The sequence below is a fragment of the Stegodyphus dumicola genome, chromosome 4, assembly GCF_044657685.1.
Source record: "Stegodyphus dumicola isolate Sdum_Otavi_A_Nest chromosome 4, ASM4465768v1".
NCBI classification, from domain to species: Eukaryota; Metazoa; Arthropoda; class Arachnida; order Araneae; family Eresidae; genus Stegodyphus; species Stegodyphus dumicola.
This window is the reverse complement of record NC_140771.1, coordinates 110394534-110409695: the sequence shown is the minus strand read 5'-3', so window position 1 is coordinate 110409695 and position 15162 is coordinate 110394534. Positions and strand designations below refer to the sequence as shown.

At 29.5% G+C, this 15162-nt stretch overlaps 1 protein-coding gene and 2 long non-coding RNA genes across 4 annotated transcripts; 2 read left to right on the top strand and 1 right to left on the bottom strand.

The window, feature by feature from the left end:
• Nucleotides 1-1094: 1094 nt before the first annotated feature.
• On the top strand, nucleotides 1095-5304 carry LOC146997639 (uncharacterized). The gene is made up of 3 exons (XR_015040739.1): nucleotides 1095-1734; nucleotides 3368-3405; nucleotides 3981-5304. It is a non-coding gene; the product is annotated as an uncharacterized LOC146997639 (long non-coding RNA).
• Nucleotides 5305-7050: 1746 nt separating this feature from the next.
• Nucleotides 7051-9811, bottom strand: LOC146997638 (uncharacterized). Its single transcript, XR_015040738.1, has 2 exons — nucleotides 9489-9811; nucleotides 7051-7367 (listed from the first exon to the last, which is right to left on the bottom strand). It is a non-coding gene; the product is annotated as an uncharacterized LOC146997638 (long non-coding RNA).
• Nucleotides 9812-10850: 1039 nt separating this feature from the next.
• Nucleotides 10851-14166, top strand: LOC146997637 (uncharacterized). 2 transcript variants are annotated; one of them, XM_085815335.1, is made up of 3 exons: nucleotides 10851-11026; nucleotides 11218-11577; nucleotides 13442-14166. In XM_085815335.1, the coding sequence occupies exons 2-3, from the start codon at nucleotides 11234-11236 to the stop codon at nucleotides 14148-14150; spliced, it is 1053 nt and encodes a 350-aa protein (XP_085671461.1). In that variant the 5' UTR covers nucleotides 10851-11026; nucleotides 11218-11233; the 3' UTR covers nucleotides 14151-14166. The 2 variants fall into 2 exon arrangements, with proteins under 2 accessions (XP_085671461.1, XP_085671460.1); XM_085815334.1 differs by lacking the exon at nucleotides 10851-11026 and having other exon boundaries at nucleotides 11147-11577.
• Nucleotides 14167-15162: the final 996 nt, after the last annotated feature.

Sequence of the window (15162 nt, the reverse complement as noted above, 5' to 3'; positions counted from 1 at the left end):
TATTGCGATTAAAATTTTCACAGAAAGCATTGTGATTTAATTTATAGATTCGATTGCTGATAGATTTTTGTAAGGTATGAATAGTATTCGAAACTTCAAATTGAAACTGATGAATTCTTTTATTTTTCGAAAGAATTCAAATTTATATTTATTAGTCAATGTTCAGTCGCACGTATGTGATAAAAAGGCTTCGATTTGTGTTCTGCAGTATAGAAAATATCAATTCATGATTTATGGTTTGGTTTAAAAATTGCATACCTGCCTCTTGTCAATATAGGATAAGCATGCATCAAAAGTGCACCGTCTTTTCCTTGCTTTTATTATTTAATATATGTATGTAAGATACAAAAATATGTGAATCAAAATTATAATTTAAACTAACGGTAAAATATTAATTCTTCCTCTATTCTAAAACTCGCAATAACTTCTCTGCATTGCGTCATTTCTAGATCTTTCCTTTTCTCTCTTTCTTGCATGGGCTACGCAGCGCGGATGACGTAATAACTGGGAACTAAAAGTACCATTGTAAACCTAAACATTTCTCTTCGCGTGCTTCCAAATTGCATAACTGCGCACTTCAGCTTCAAGCACAATTAGGATGCCAAGTGATCTGTGGCCACATAATGTCAATTGGAAATAAAAATGGAATTAAAATCGCCTCGACTGCCAAGTTTTATTTACGAAGTCAACACATTAGCTTACGACGCAATCAGAATGCTACCTCTTCAATATCGGATAACTACGCATCAACATTGCTCCGTCTTTTCCTTGCTTTTATTATGACATATTTATGTTCTGCTTTACCACTCAGCAATACTTGAGAGAATATTTTGGCACGGGCTTTGCTTTCACATCATTTTGAGTTTATTAACTTTCTTTAGGATATCCTCACTTTTACCTGGTTGCATGTGTAGTCTTCCTTTTATTATTTTTATATTTAAAACATACTAAACTCATATTCTCTGCGTTTTTCTTTTATATATTCGTTATGAAAATGAGCAGTTAGGCAAAATAATACATAAGACAATTCAATGAACGTTATATAACATTACAGAACTAACTGTAAAATGGCTACTATGTGGAAGGCTATCAAATACTGCATTTTTAAGTAAATAATAGAAGTAGTGGCGTAGCGAAGGATCAAGGGGGTGTATGATGCCCCGGGCGACGCTCGCAGAGGGACGCCCAAATGGCATTTTGTCCCGGTCGCCTGTTATGCTCGCTACTCCACTGAATAGAATGAATTCCTCACAAGACATTTACTTCCGTTGGCATAATGAAATGTCGCCCATACCCTTAATAGAGGGACCATATTAAGGGGCGAATTCAAGTGCAACGCTCTGATAAATTGCAAATATTAGCTCGCAAGAGGCGTTCCTGCTATCGTCTGCTAAAGTCGAATTCAAGTGCAACGCTTTACCGCTCTGGTAACTGATGACGTCAAAATTGCAATGGGGAGCTGGTTTGCTCTCGTGCCAGGAGAGCTTGTCCGATAAACTACATCAATATCCAATGAGACTGCGTGTCGATGTAAATAAAAAACATCAGTTCCCATGATTTCTCTGAGCTTATGGTCAAGTGTTTACTGCGTTGTAGTGTGGTGTAACGAATTGTTCCAGTCCTGAAAACGAAAGAAATATATTTCTTTTAATGTGTACAACATGTATTTAATGTGTACAACTTTATTTACTTTATCCTATAGAAAATTCCCTCCAAAGTAAACTACAGCAACAGGTGTGTGTAAAATATATTTTACTTTTCATACAAAAATCCTTGCTTTTTCAAATATAAACCACATTTTTTTCCCATTTTCAAATTACAGCATTTGGTTTTTAATCAAATTTGTGTTATATTTTTATTGTTTAATGCAGATGCATGATTCTTCAGTGACAGTAGGCATGTTTACCATATGAAAATTAACTAGTTCTTGAATTATATAGTAATTAATAAGCCCATCTATCTACAAGCAGATAAGCCTGCTGAACACTGCTATCCCAGTCTCTCTTTAAATCCAGGTGAAAAAGCTGGCTGCATGAATGTTTTCTTCATTTTTTCAATGTATAACATGAATACTAAGTTTTCCTTAGTCTTCCACGCAGGCATTCCTTCCCTTAGACATTCATTATGTGATGAAACAGTTAAGAGCAATTTTTAGATTTATATTGTACATCGTTGGGAAAATATAAAAATGAAATTAAAGGTATTTCAATGTAATACAATAAATAAAAAATTATATGAAACCCTGATAATTCTAATGTGATATTAATGTAATATATACATCCAGAGTAAAAGTTAATTTATAAATTATGCTTTGTGTTCTGCTCATTATATTGTGCATTTACAGTACACTTTCTGCTTCTTAAGTGAAAGTTTGGACCCATTCTCATTTGATATCAGTTATGTTCAGATTTATTTATTTCATAAAATTTCAAAAAACAATTTTTGGCTATTAAAAGCTACAAGTGCAGAAACAAAAGCTTAATTTCTTTACTGTAACTGTGTCATGCTTCTCTGCTGATAATGAAAGTCGTCTTTTAATAAGATTTCTTTCATTGCATATATTAATTATATCTTTTACCATACTGGTTGCCATCTTTCATTGTGCATTTTTCAATATTTTTTGGTACTTAACGTATTAACACAAACACCTGGATCAGTTTGGTGGTCTTTATAAATGAAAAGAGAAAAATACTTATCAGGAAAAGTACGTTGTTTTTGCAGCTTGCTTTTAGCATAACTAAACTATCAATATTTATCTAAGTTGGCAAAATGTTATCAACATATCAAAGGAAAAAACATTTAACAAATTTTAAAATACTAATTTGAATTATTAAATAAAAATTATATGATAGTTTAAAAAAAATACATTTTCCACAAATTTTTTGTATAATTTTTTAGCACTTGTGCCAAGTGATCTGTTTTCACTTAAAAAAAAAAAAATCAGAGAATTACATAAACTTGATACTGCATGCCTTGTCTATGTACCAAATTCATCTCATAGTTGTTTCCATTAGAAATTTTTGTACTAAAATGTTCTATTCCTGCAGAACTTTTAACACAACTTCGTCTTTTGATGGTAAGCTCCACAAGCAGTATTTTAAATCTGAAATTAATCTAAAACAACTATTTGTATCTAAAATCCATTGGAACTTGAAATACAACATAAGCAACACATATAAAAATGGTGACATTGCTTGAATGAAAAATTGTCATGAGCATACTACCTGAAAAATTTTGATACATAATCGTTGTCAGAGTTTGGCACATTTTTGAAAATTTGGTAACTTTTATTAAGCTGGTTTCAATAATATGCAAATATCTTTTATTCTTATGATTGCTTCATTGTATACTTTTTCCCTTTCCCTAGACTGCAGTACAATACCACAAGTTTTCCAGCCAAATGCGGTATGCATTTCAAGTTTCTATACATTTATATAAATTTTAAGAGAGTAAAATATTGACGAAAACTGCATTAAGTTTTCAACTCTTGTTTTATTTTTCATTAAAAATTTGCTACCATTATGTATAATTCATTTTTTTAATGTAAATGTTTTTAAGTATTTGTAGGATAAAGGCAAATTACACTTATTCATTCTTTCTTTGATATAATACATGTAGCTCTTTACCTGAAATTAATGTTTGTCAAATTGTTGTGCATAAATTAGAAGTATGCATGTTTCTCTTAAGTCAGTTATGTTTCAGGAACTATCTTTAATGAATTGTATAGAAAATTGTGGATGAGGTGTTAGGTGTACAGGAACGTGGTATATTATAAACATGTATAGTATCTCATAGTATATAAACTCATAACTTTGATTATGCAGTATGCTTTGTATATTATTTCTGAAAGCATGTATATTTCAATCAAGATTGTTGAGTAAACTTTTCTTGCTTTATGCTATCTCTGAAAGCATGTATATTTCAGTCAAGATTGTTGAGTAAATTGTGCTTATTTTATGCTTTTTTCTTTTTTACATTAGAAAATTCCACACCTTTATCACGAGGAAATCTGCAATGGCATTTAGGAATGACAAGTTTGTATCTATTACATAAAATCTAATGTTTTCTGCATTCTTCTTTTCCTTTTCCTCCCAACAGAAAAACTTTAATGGTATAAATCAGCGGTTTTCAACCTCTTGACTGTAGTGTACCATCTAAGCAAAAACTGAAAAACATTAAGACTACCACTAATTTTACAATGATTATTTTTCAATTCCTCAATAGAAATATTAAAAACATATATATATATATATATATATATATTGCCATTTGCACACTCTTTATATTAAATATGTACACATAAAGAACTATTAGATTAAAAACTGAGATTACTTAATTATCAAAATTAAATTTAATTAAATTAATTATTCACTTGATTATCAAAATTTCAGTTATAATACTTTAATATTTAATTTCTTTATGTCTGCTCTTATTTCATTTAATGGTAAATTAGGATCCACTTTTTATTTTGATGACTATTTATATTTCAAATTTAACATGGAAAAAATCATTTTTCACACAAACAGGTTGTGCGAAAAGACAATACAAATTTGATAGCTTTATTTGAAATGCCTTTAAATTCTTTTTTTTCGGTTCAGCCAAAAGTTAACAAGTGTGTCATTTTCCAAATCTTCAAGTCAATTTCGATCAAAGGAAATTTCTATTAACTATTCTTTTCTTTATGAGATTTTTGAATTTCATAGTTAAAAATATTTTGTTTCTTTGCATACCACCGGCTGAGAAGCGCTGGTATAAATTAATTATAACAGATGTAAATTAATATTTCTCATACAAAAGAGTTATTTCAATTCTTTATTGCGAACATTATATACAGAGTATGTCTTTTATTAACAACAAGATTTTAAGAATTTAAAATAATAATCATTAAATCCTCTTGATCTATAAACAGTCTTAAAAATTATAAAGGGAAAAAAATTGAAAGTTAAAGAAATCAATATTATGAATTGTTCCTTTTTAGAGAAATTTCATTGTTTAATTAATTATAAAAAGTGTTTTACATTATGAAATATAAAAATTAAGAATATTTGAATTTGAATGAATATTTTAAAATTTTCCCTCAGATAGAAGCTCAACTATTCAAAGCAGGAGACTGAAGAGAAAAAAAGAAGAGAGATGATATTACAGCTGCAGAAAAGGAAATAGTTAAAACGCAGAAGAATATATTAATGTACTGTGTGAAATATGTGACTTGTATAAGCAATCAGTTGCAAATCAGTCTGCTGTCATAGAAAATCAAAATATAATTATTAATTTATTAAAAAAATAAATCATGCATTTCAAATATTACAGTGTCTTCATTCTTGTATGTATTTCTGCAGTGTGGGATTCATATTTTAATTGTAAAATTTACTACTTTCTTAATTTTATAAAATTTTGTGATTATAAAAATTATTTAAAAGAAATTCACAGATCCATTATATGACATAAACATTATAATAATTCTAATACCACTATTATAAATCTTGTGAAAATATTTATGCATTTTACACAGCAATTATCTTTTTCCTGGAGAAAAAGGGGAATAAGACCTGTAAGAATCTTTAGTCAATGTATTACAAATTTTAATTTTCAGATATAACACGAAATGAATTAAATTGTTTTTCAATTATGTTAATAAGTTATATGAATGAGATGTGGTATTAAAAATTTCATTTCTTTTTATCATTGAAGAAATAACATTCGATATCCTACAGCTCCATAACAATGGCAGATAAAATTGACATTCTAATTTCGAAGTTCTAAAAATACAGAGATGACAACTATTAAAGTATGGCTAATGTCTAGTTTACAATAACAATGTTGAGTCGTGTACTAAAAATTAGGTGAATCAAACTGTATTTATTTTGCCCCTTCTTTTTTTTTTGGCCGAAAAACAATTTATTATACACTCATGATTTTACTTAAATGTATTTCTTTTAATGGCAAACCCACTGAGGTAAGTATGCAGTAAGTTATTATAGTGAATGCATAATGATTATATAAATCTAAATTCAGCAAACAATCTTTCCCTTACTTTAATGTTTTAAAATCTAGAATTAAAAGAAAAATGTATGTTCTTTAAATAATACAAGAGGATATGGAGGCATAAATCATAGGCTGTTTATTCTTTACATATTATGCTAATCAGGAATTGGAGCAAAACCCTGCTTAATCGAAGAATACGCTCACAGGAATGGTGGAGGAAAATTGAACTGTCCAATATTTGTTTTGCCCACCCCCAAGAAGACATAAACAGTATAGAGTGAAATAATTGTTTTTAGGAAATACATTTAAATATCTTTGACAGAATATGTCAGTTTTAATTTATACTATAATAAATAAGCATGAAGTTCTTATGCTATTAAATGTGTATTGTCACATGGAAATTTTCTATCTTGTCCCACGGAAGGGGACGAAAGGGAAACATTTGACTTTTTGGAAGAAACTGAATTTCGGTGCAGTAAATCTTATTGCTAAGTTTAAGATAAATTAAGTGCAATGCTAATTTATAGTGACTTACTATTGTAAATCATGACTGGCATACCCAACACTAAAATATATATATATCAAGCCTATTAAGTTATTTCTGGTAGTCAAGAGTTTTTAAACATAAATGATGGAAACAAGAAATTCAGAGGGAAGAACAATAATGATAAAAGTTGTCAGTATGCATTTGAAACCAGGACTAATAAAATTATTTAGGATTATTATTATAATTTAAAATCATTTAGGGTTGTGCATTTAGTTACAGGTTTAAATATAAACCATTGCTTGTGGGTCCCCAAGAATATGTTATGAAAGTAATTTTTTTCATAATATATTCTTTATTATCCATGAAGGGGGTTTCACCTTTGCCAGAGGTTCATTGTTGCCCACTTTGGGTTTTTATTATCGAGTTTCAAAATTTAAAGATAATTCATTGTGCAATGCAATTTCAACATGCACTGACTGAAAACTTTCTGAAGGTACCAACTCATCATCTTCAAACACATCAATCTCAGGATTTTCAACACAATACCTTAAGCATATATTATGTAAAATGGCCACCAGATATGTTACATATTTTAATATTTTAATATAAAATAATTACATATTTTGCTTTGTGAATACAATAGTGTTCCACCAGTATCGTGCAGTACCCTAAATCTTGATTTGATCTCTATAGCTGCACGAACTTTTCTGTGCTTCTCATTATAGAGATATTCCCGTGATAAAATGGGAATATAATCCACTATCTCCCAAAGATGTGCACGATGCGACAAAATACTATCTAGATTTTGTTTCAGTCCACTCCATATAAATGCATCATGAGTATTGCCTGGCCATTGTCCTATAGCATAGAGAACCCTCAGACCAGCATTCCATACCTAGAAAAACATAAATCCTAAGTCAAACGAAAGTTTCATCTGAAATTTTAATATACAGATTTTTAACATTAAATATAGTTGATATATTAATAAATCAGTCTTCTTAAGGAGTTTACTTTCCATTTTTAACAAAAATATGTCATTGTTTTTTCATTATTAAAAAATATGCAATAAAATGTTAAAACAAACACACACACACACACACAAAAATAATATTTTGAATTATTTAATATCTATACTTCACTATAATTATAGTATAGATAGCTTTTTGTTATTATTATTTGAATAATAATGAAACATTCTTGCAGTAATTTGAAATGACTATAATATTATACTTATTATCATATATTTCTTACCTTTTCACCATTAATGGAAAATTTATTTTTCCGGTTAATGAAGACAAAACAAAAATTAATATCACCACACTCGCAACATCTGCGGTTTCATTTGTATGTAACCCAAAATAATTCTTGGTAAGCTAGGTAGAATCACATTTGTGATTGCACTCCAGTTCTTTTACAGCTGGTCGAAAGAATTAACATCTACTGTATGTGGAAATAGCGAACAAAACAGTAAGAAATTGGAACAATTACCTGTGGACAACTTGTATTCATAGCATTCTAAAATGAGCTTTTGGTAAAATTTGACCACAAATAAAACAGTAGTAATGAACGAATGTTTTTTCACGAAGTGGGTCCAATACTTTCACAGCAGGGTTATTTCATGTATTCTGCAGAGAGACTGTTGTATGGTTTGTTGTAACTGCTGTATACAAATGTCTGGCTCAGAATTCCACAGCAGTAATTAGCACAACTTTCATGGTTGATGGTATAATATGGAGGTACCAAAAATTAGTATTATCACAGTAACTGCAAGATGGCTTATATTTCTAAAACTCAGTTAACACATTTCATGCAGAAAGAAAATATTATCCAGTTTCATACTTAAATCAAGGTCACTGAAATGTGGTAAAAGCAATCTGCTTAAGAAAACAGATGCCTCTGTAGAGGACTTTCTATGGAAAACTGGCTTTCATTACCATTATACATGGGCAAAACCAATGTCATGTAATATAATAATCTATTAGTACAGTAAATACATTTAATTTCTTTGTATTTACTTATGTCATGCTGCTTTTCGTGTAATTTAGTATGATAACCTTATAAGTTTATTTAATTCTGATCATGGTCTACGGAAGTAAGGTAAGTCACCTGTTATCGAAAATATCAAGTTATTAATAGTTATGTGAAAGTCTGCAATAACTTTTCATATCATAAGAGATTTATGAATGTGTATATAACTTACATGTGTAGTTATTATGCAAGATCTATAAAAAGTATCCAAAATTACCATGACATTAATCACACTGTACGAACAGGCAAGACATTATACATTAGGAGAAAATTAACTAATATTTTGGGGGATGAAATACTATTTTACACATGGGAACTGTTTAAACAGCTGAGAAAAATTCATGGTTTTTCCCCCTACAGTTACAGAATATATATATATTGCTTCATAAGAATAAAAAGTAAAGTTAAATTTAAATAATTCTCATGTGCCATTGCTGCAAAGAATGAAATTTGAATTTAACAAATATTCTCTATTCATATAAAGTTAATTTAAATTATGAAATTTTAATTGCATACATATCAAAGATTAATTATTGCTGCAAACTAATTTACTATATCACTGAAATTCTGAGAGCATATGTAAATTAAATGCACGTATCTAAAACCATGAAAAAATATATAATATTCCAAAAAACTAATCCCAAATATATACATATATATATATATATATATATCAAAGACAGGCATATGCATAATTTCTGTTAGAAAAACAATTTCTCCGAGATTACGTTTTAGAGTAATTAAAACAATAAATTAATGGTGATATTATTACTGCATTCCAAAATTCGCAGTAATTAACGATTTCGATCATTACTACGAAAAAAAAACGGCATGAAAAAGAAAGAATCCTGATACAATAACATTAAAAATTTGTGTGTTTACGTATAAAAATATATAATATTCTCAAATAGGTGATTTAAGCATAGTTTTTGATTCGGAAACATTTCCAGAAGTATTTCAGTTTTCATAATCTGAAGTAAAAACAAACCTGCTTTTGCAGAGAATATCCATTGGCAGTTGCCTTCAGAAAAGGTTTCAATTCATTGAAGCAAACCGATTTAATCTGAATCAACTGATGAATTCACGCTCCACCATTTCAAAAGCATTACGACTGTTTCTTAAATGCCATTCGATCAGCATTTCTCCGATTTCTTAAACGTCTGAGCAAAATCCAAGGAGGTTAGAATAGAAGGAGGGAAGGTTCAACTCAAACGGTGAAGCTTGGCGGCCATCTTCCTGTTATCACCATGACTTGTGCAAGGAAGTCTGTCATTGCAACATTTTTTTCTTTTCTTTTTGAAGCATGTCAGCTTGTATTGCATATTAATGCACAAATAGATTCTCGAAAAATATTCCGGGCATTATTTTTCACACGTAAGTATTAATTTTCTTTTTTTATGTAATATGACAACTATGTCAAAAATATCACAATGTTATGTAGTTTTCTTTCCAGATGTGAAAAAAAAGGACTTAAAATAGGTTATTTAATATAACTATAATCAAAATATATTAAATACATTTTAATGTTTCTGTTTATAGCTGGTATCTTCGTTCCTTAAGACACAATGCTATATGGTAGGATTTAAATTGTATAATTTGAACGTTTTAGTAAATTCGTTTTATAACTTTCATGAAAAGTAAGAAATCAGTTGTTACTATTTTTATTAATTGTAAAGGTGTTAAATAAAGCAATGCTTTTCTTTATATATTAATTATTATTCATTTTTTTAAGTTAAGATAAACTGTTCTGTTGTTAAAAATTTTTTGTATAAACTTACAAATTTCTGCGCAGTGTAGTGATAAAATTAAGTAAAATTTTTACACAATTGAACATGTGGAAAGATGTATCCAAAAACTTATATAGGTGTATTTCTGTAATTCATCTTAATTAAAGGCAGTTTCTTTGAGATTAATAAGTATGAAATGCGCATAAACTTTAAAACAAAAATTCAACAATAGCGAGGGATTTCATTATAAATTTAACATATCTTTACTGGAAAATAAATGCACGGAACAGCTTAGAAACACGTACATGTCACTGCCGTAATGCAATGTTTTGAAGTCACAAACATGGACGCCGCTTGTTCGGCGGAGTTTCATTCCCCGATAGTTGAGGAAACTGCGAACCCTCCCTCCTTCTATTCTAACCTCCTTGGCAAAATCACTTCAGCCATCTTGTTTACAGTCGCTGTTAAGAGTTTGCGGCAGGTCAGGAGTAGCCGCAAAATTCCTCTATGGTAGTGACGTATTTTCAGTAGGCGTGTCTGAAAAGCGTTGCACTTGAATTCGGTTTTGCAATGCAAGTGCGATTACCATGACAAGCGTTGCACTTGAATTCGCCAATGAGATACATTCCGGTGACGTCTGAGGTCACGTGATGTAAGGACTGCTAATGTAAACAAACAAGCTTGTGCTGTTGTAGCTGTGTTGAAAAATCGGAAACTTTGTTTATTTTTAATTAGTTATGAAATTTGCATTTCAGTTTTAAGTATTATTTCAAACGTTAATTAACTGTTCATTCATTTGGTTAGTATAATTTTTGCCACTCTTATATGTTATTATTATCTTCATGATACTCTCTTGTTCGCTGCTTTACCATGTTCTGATTGTTAATATTTATTTATGAATTCTTTCCTTGATCTGCTAATTCATTTATCATTTTCCCATTATAGTTTTAATCTTTAGTCTGATTTCTAAATTCCTGTTTACATTTCCAGTTTTTGAGTGTTGACAATGCCTACTACATGTTGTGCATACGGTTGTTCAAATAACAATATGAAAGACAGATGTAAAGAAAATAAGATTTCCTTCCATCTGTTTCCTAAGGATGAAAATCTGCGTAAAGAGTGGATAGTAAGAATAAAAAGGGAAAACTTCAATCCAACCCCCACTACCAGAATTTGCTCTGAACATTTTGAAGAAGAATGTTTCACATACCAGCCATTCACGAACAGGAGGTCATTAAAGGCAGATGCTGTGCCAACGAAATTTATTTTTATTTCGACTAAAGGAACCACTCGTAAGCGAACTAGTTATGTATTTGGTGAACCATCACAGGAAAGTTCAAGAGAAAAGAGGTATTTATCTACTAGTTTTATCAGAAATACATAGAGCATTTTTTTTTTTTTTTTTTTTTTTTTTTTTTTTTAAATTTTCTACACTTTTGGTTTTAGAAAAAGATAAAAGCATAATTGGTGTGCTATGAAATTTAATTACTTTCTTCCTGTTTCAATGTTTTTTGCAGCTGATAGTTTTAGAAATGAAAATTGCCTTGATCGCAACTTAATTGCTGTCTATGGCATGATACATATTATTTCGTATTTGACAGGGTTTTTATTGCTTATGTGTTAAGGACTTGTTTTATTCTTTTATCATGTTTCTTACTTCAATTCTTACAACTTTGGTAGACACTTCACTGACGAAGCAGTTAGCGAGGTTTCCACCTAATTTTAATACTTATTTCTATAATATGACACTTTCTATGCTTATTTCTTTGGTGTTTCTTACTTCAGTTTTTACCACTGCTAATAATACTTTTTAATAAATTCATTGAATTTGATTTCTGGGTTGTTATTATTTACTTCACCAGATTCTGATTACTAGCATCACATTGTAAGGTATCATATTAGACGCTAGCCTTAAGTTTATCCTTGCAAATAGCTTACTACATAGAAATTTTAAGCTTCTAAATGCTTCAGTATTGCTGATTTAAAAATAATTTTTATTGTTAGTTCATCCTCTATTTTGTATACCTTATGTTTATTTGCATGTAAAAGTTTCACAAAAAAATTGAAAATTTAGTAAATTGTCCCCCAAATTTAATTACTAATCAACCAAGAAGTAACATCTAATGAGGTATGAGAAATATGTGGAAAGATTTCAATGAGATGTTTCAGTTGATTAGTGATTCAGTCTTGGGAACTGCTTTAATAAAGAATTCTATATATTACAAAAGTATTTAAATAGTTCAATAAAAGAATGCCAAATAAATGAGAGAACTTTTCCGTTATATATCTGCCATGCAAATTTTGGTGTGTGTGTGCGAAGTGGTATATGTGTACACACATACCTCATTTTTCTGTTATTCACACATACACATCAAAATGCATGGCAAGTGCATAATGGAAAAGTATCTAAATCAGTTACATTGATACCTTTCTAGCTAAGAGAATGCATTTTTTATTAAGTTGCTGTACTGTAATCAGAATAGATATTTTAGAAATGTCTTTTCATAATAAAACGTTATTTATACTTGTAGTCAGATATTTTAAATTTATCAGTTATTTTGGTACTTTAGCTAGATGCAAGTGATAAATTAGATGTTTGCAACGTGTAGCATGGTGTAGTGTCACCAAAATGGGGGAAAGGGATTGTTATTCATAACATATATACTTTATACCCAGTTGAGTACCTGTATTTTATACATATATTTATTCCCAAATTATTAAAAGCACTGTTTTCTTTTATTATTTCTTTCTTTCATTATTATCTTTATTTTTCAAATTATTAAAAGGACACTTATGCATTTATTTTGGTCTTGGAGCTTGTTGTCTACAATATATTTTTTTATAATATTGAATATAACCCATCCTTAGTTACATATATACCGTCTTGAAATTTTCATGTATAATATCTAGAAATTGTAAATATATTTAAAAAAATAGCAATAATATGACTATGAATGTTGTTTGCCTGTCTATCACAACATTAAAAAAAGAAAATTAAAAAAAAAAGCATATTGCTTGACTAATTTCTGATTAGGAAAATTCCTATTCACCAATTCCATCAACCATAACTATTCTGTGGTGTAGGAGCTGCAATTCATGCTTTAAATTTTGGACATTACTATTGAAGAAAAGTATTTATTTTAATATTAGAACTTTTGTTTTATTTAAACTGTCAAACTATTTATTACAGTACATATTTTCTTTTCCTTTTCAGAGCAAATATTCCTGTTTGCATAAGGAAGACAGTATCATCACAAACTGACGAGTCTTTTTTGTTAATTTTAAACGAATTTTGTCAAATGAGAGACCAATTGGATGCTGCACAAAATAATGTTTTATTGAATGTGTTTTCTTCAGCTAATGAGAGGATAAAAGTAAACATGAAATGTGTAACAGGTTTCTCTCATGAGACGTTTATGACAATATTCAACTTTTTAAATTTATCGGAAGATTTGTTAAAGAAAGATAGAATGCCACCTATTGATCAATTTTTCATGTTTCTAGTGAAAATTCGAACTGGAACCACAAATGAATTCCTAGGAATAATTTTTAAGATAGCTTCTTCTACAGTTTCAAAGATTTTCAATTGTGTAACGAGAATTGTTTCTACTAAGCTTAAATGTGTGAATATATGGCCAAAAAAGGCCCAAGTTAAAGAGTTCATGCCTCTGCAATTCTTACATCAATATCCAAATTGCCGAGTAATCATTGATTGCACAGAGCTCGAAATACAGAGGCCATGCAATCCTACAGAACAGCAACTAACTTTCAGCTACTACAAAAATGCCAATACGCTGAAAGCACTAGTCGGCATCTCTCCTTCTGGAGCAGTCACCTTTATTTCAGATTTGTGGTGTGGTGCAATATCAGATAAAGCTCTCTTTTTAAAAAGTCAGTTACTTGATTTGCTCGAGGAAGGATAGTATTAGCTGATAAAGGATTTACAATTAATTCAGAATTATCTAAGAAAGGGTGTCATTTAAAAATACCGCACTTTTTGAAAGGAAACATTCAGTTCACTCTTGAACAAAGAAGTGAAAATAAAGCTATTTCCAATAAAAGAGTGCATATTGAACGGGCAATAGGAAGAATAAAAATATTCCGCTATTTTGAGGGAGCTATTCCATATAATAGCCTACATAATTTAAATGAGGTGTTTTTTATTGTTGCATTTTTAACGAATTTTAATAAACCTCTGATAAATGTTTTACCATTAAATTCTGAAAAAAAAAAATAGTTAGATGGTTAATGTATTCCCAAATATGTGTACATATATTTTACTTCATACCATTTGTTAACGGAAATATTTTTTGTTTTATAAATCTGTGTACTTTTTAAAATCTTATATAAAATGATTAATTTTAAAAAGTAGTTTCATATTCTTTTGTTATATAATGAAAAAATTAACATAGATCATCAGTCATTTGAAGATAAAAATGTATTATCATTATTCTACCATTGTATTTAGTTTTATTATCGCCGCTCTATGAGAAATGTAAATTTCGATATGCATGTATAGAACAAGGAAAATAATTGTATAATATAAATAATAAATCAGAGGTGCAATATAAAAATTAACACAAATAAACACATCATCAGAACTCCTTCCATATTAGCAACATAACTTTGATAAAGCAAATTCCAGTGAAATTTCAACCAGTAATACATTTATATGGCTAATCTTTGGAATATGGTAACAAGTAGTTTGGCGACATTTTGGTAAGGTGATAAAGGTCACTAGCTAGGACTTTAGCACTGTACATGGATAAAGTCAAGAGTGTGCGCAATACCATTTTTGTGTAATTCTGGGATGTTTTTTTAAGTGAAAATAGGTCGACATGTATATGGATACCGTCTATGTCGAATTCTTAAAAACGCCGCAAGCAGTTTGCGATTCTGCACTTTCTCCCAATTTCGCACCTAATCTTCGTCATG